This window comes from Branchiostoma floridae, unplaced genomic scaffold (assembly GCF_000003815.2).
Source record: "Branchiostoma floridae strain S238N-H82 unplaced genomic scaffold, Bfl_VNyyK Sc7u5tJ_894, whole genome shotgun sequence".
Lineage (NCBI taxonomy): Eukaryota > Metazoa > Chordata > Leptocardii > Amphioxiformes > Branchiostomatidae > Branchiostoma > Branchiostoma floridae.
The window spans coordinates 1-1,052 of NW_023365959.1; the positions used below are offsets into that span (position 1 = coordinate 1).

Here is a 1,052-nt window from a genome sequence, read left to right on the forward strand (position 1 = left end):
GATGTTCTAACCAACCAGAGTCTGGAGTAGCTTATTTTCATTTGCAAAATCATGTACCGTCTCAAAGGAAAAGCAGAATAATGGGAACGCACTACTAAATACTTGAGGGGCTAAAGAAGACATTGGAGAAGGGGGCCGAATCTTCCTAGCTGGCCTGACGAACACTACTGTATAATGTACTTGTGTGAGGATTGAGCGGTTTGAAGGAAGTACACGGTTTACATACGATACTGAACAGTCAGCCTGTCTCTAAGACTGGCTGTTACATCGTTGTTTTCAAAATATGAAAACATTGCGAAGTGTGTGTGTTGTGCTTGTTAGGGCCTGGTATAAAACAACATTTTCTTGTCTCTGTCTGCCACCCACATGTCGTTACGATCTCCTAGTCTTCCTGGTGCTTTATAACCGAACAGACAACTATTAAAGAAGAGGCGCCTGCATCTGTTAAATAAATAGTTTGTTTTATCATCTTTAGATGTTTGCGAATAAAATTACAATAATCAGGACTTGTCTGCTGCAGGCAGCAAAATCAGCACCACGGACAGATCCACAAGATATATAGATATCAGTTGTGCATTTTTTTGGGGTCTAGAATAAAATAAAAGTTTATTTTGTTCCTGAACACAAACCCACCTGCCTTTATGACGCGGTCCCGAACAATGCCCGCCGGGCCGTTCCATGGAGACGGCGGGACCGCAGTCAACAGACGCCGCCAGACACCGGAGAGAGCGGACGGTGTGCGAACAGCTCCGCAGAGAGACATGGCTTCCTTAGGGAAGCTGCTGGGCCGGGCACTCTCCCTCCCGGCACAGCTTCTCCCCGCCTCCCGGGCACTCTCCCTCCCGGCACAGCTTCTCCTCGCCTCCCGCCGCCTCCACATGCCGGCAGACGGGCCCGGATGGGAATTCATCAAGGTAAAATACGCCAAAAACGTTGTTACTCAAGCAACTGGATATGGTTTTATGGTTTTGAAACGGTCAGACGTTTCGGATAGAATCCACTATCCTTCGTCAGTGACACTGTTGAGCTCTGGAGCACCAGTCTTTATACTC

At 47.6% G+C, this 1,052-nt stretch overlaps 1 protein-coding gene across 1 annotated transcript in view; it reads left to right on the forward strand.

Annotated features, from left to right (window-relative positions):
• Positions 1 to 643: 643 nt before the first annotated feature.
• The window catches only part of LOC118409054, a gene marked incomplete at its 3' end in the record, with an annotated part of 3,599 nt that continues 3,190 nt past the window's right edge, over positions 644 to 1,052 (forward strand). Inside the window, exons 1-2 of the mRNA XM_035809921.1 lie at positions 644 to 820; positions 860 to 914. Coding sequence (XP_035665814.1) covers positions 660 to 820; positions 860 to 914 — 216 coding nt within the window. The remainder of the gene's footprint in view (positions 821 to 859; positions 915 to 1,052) is intronic.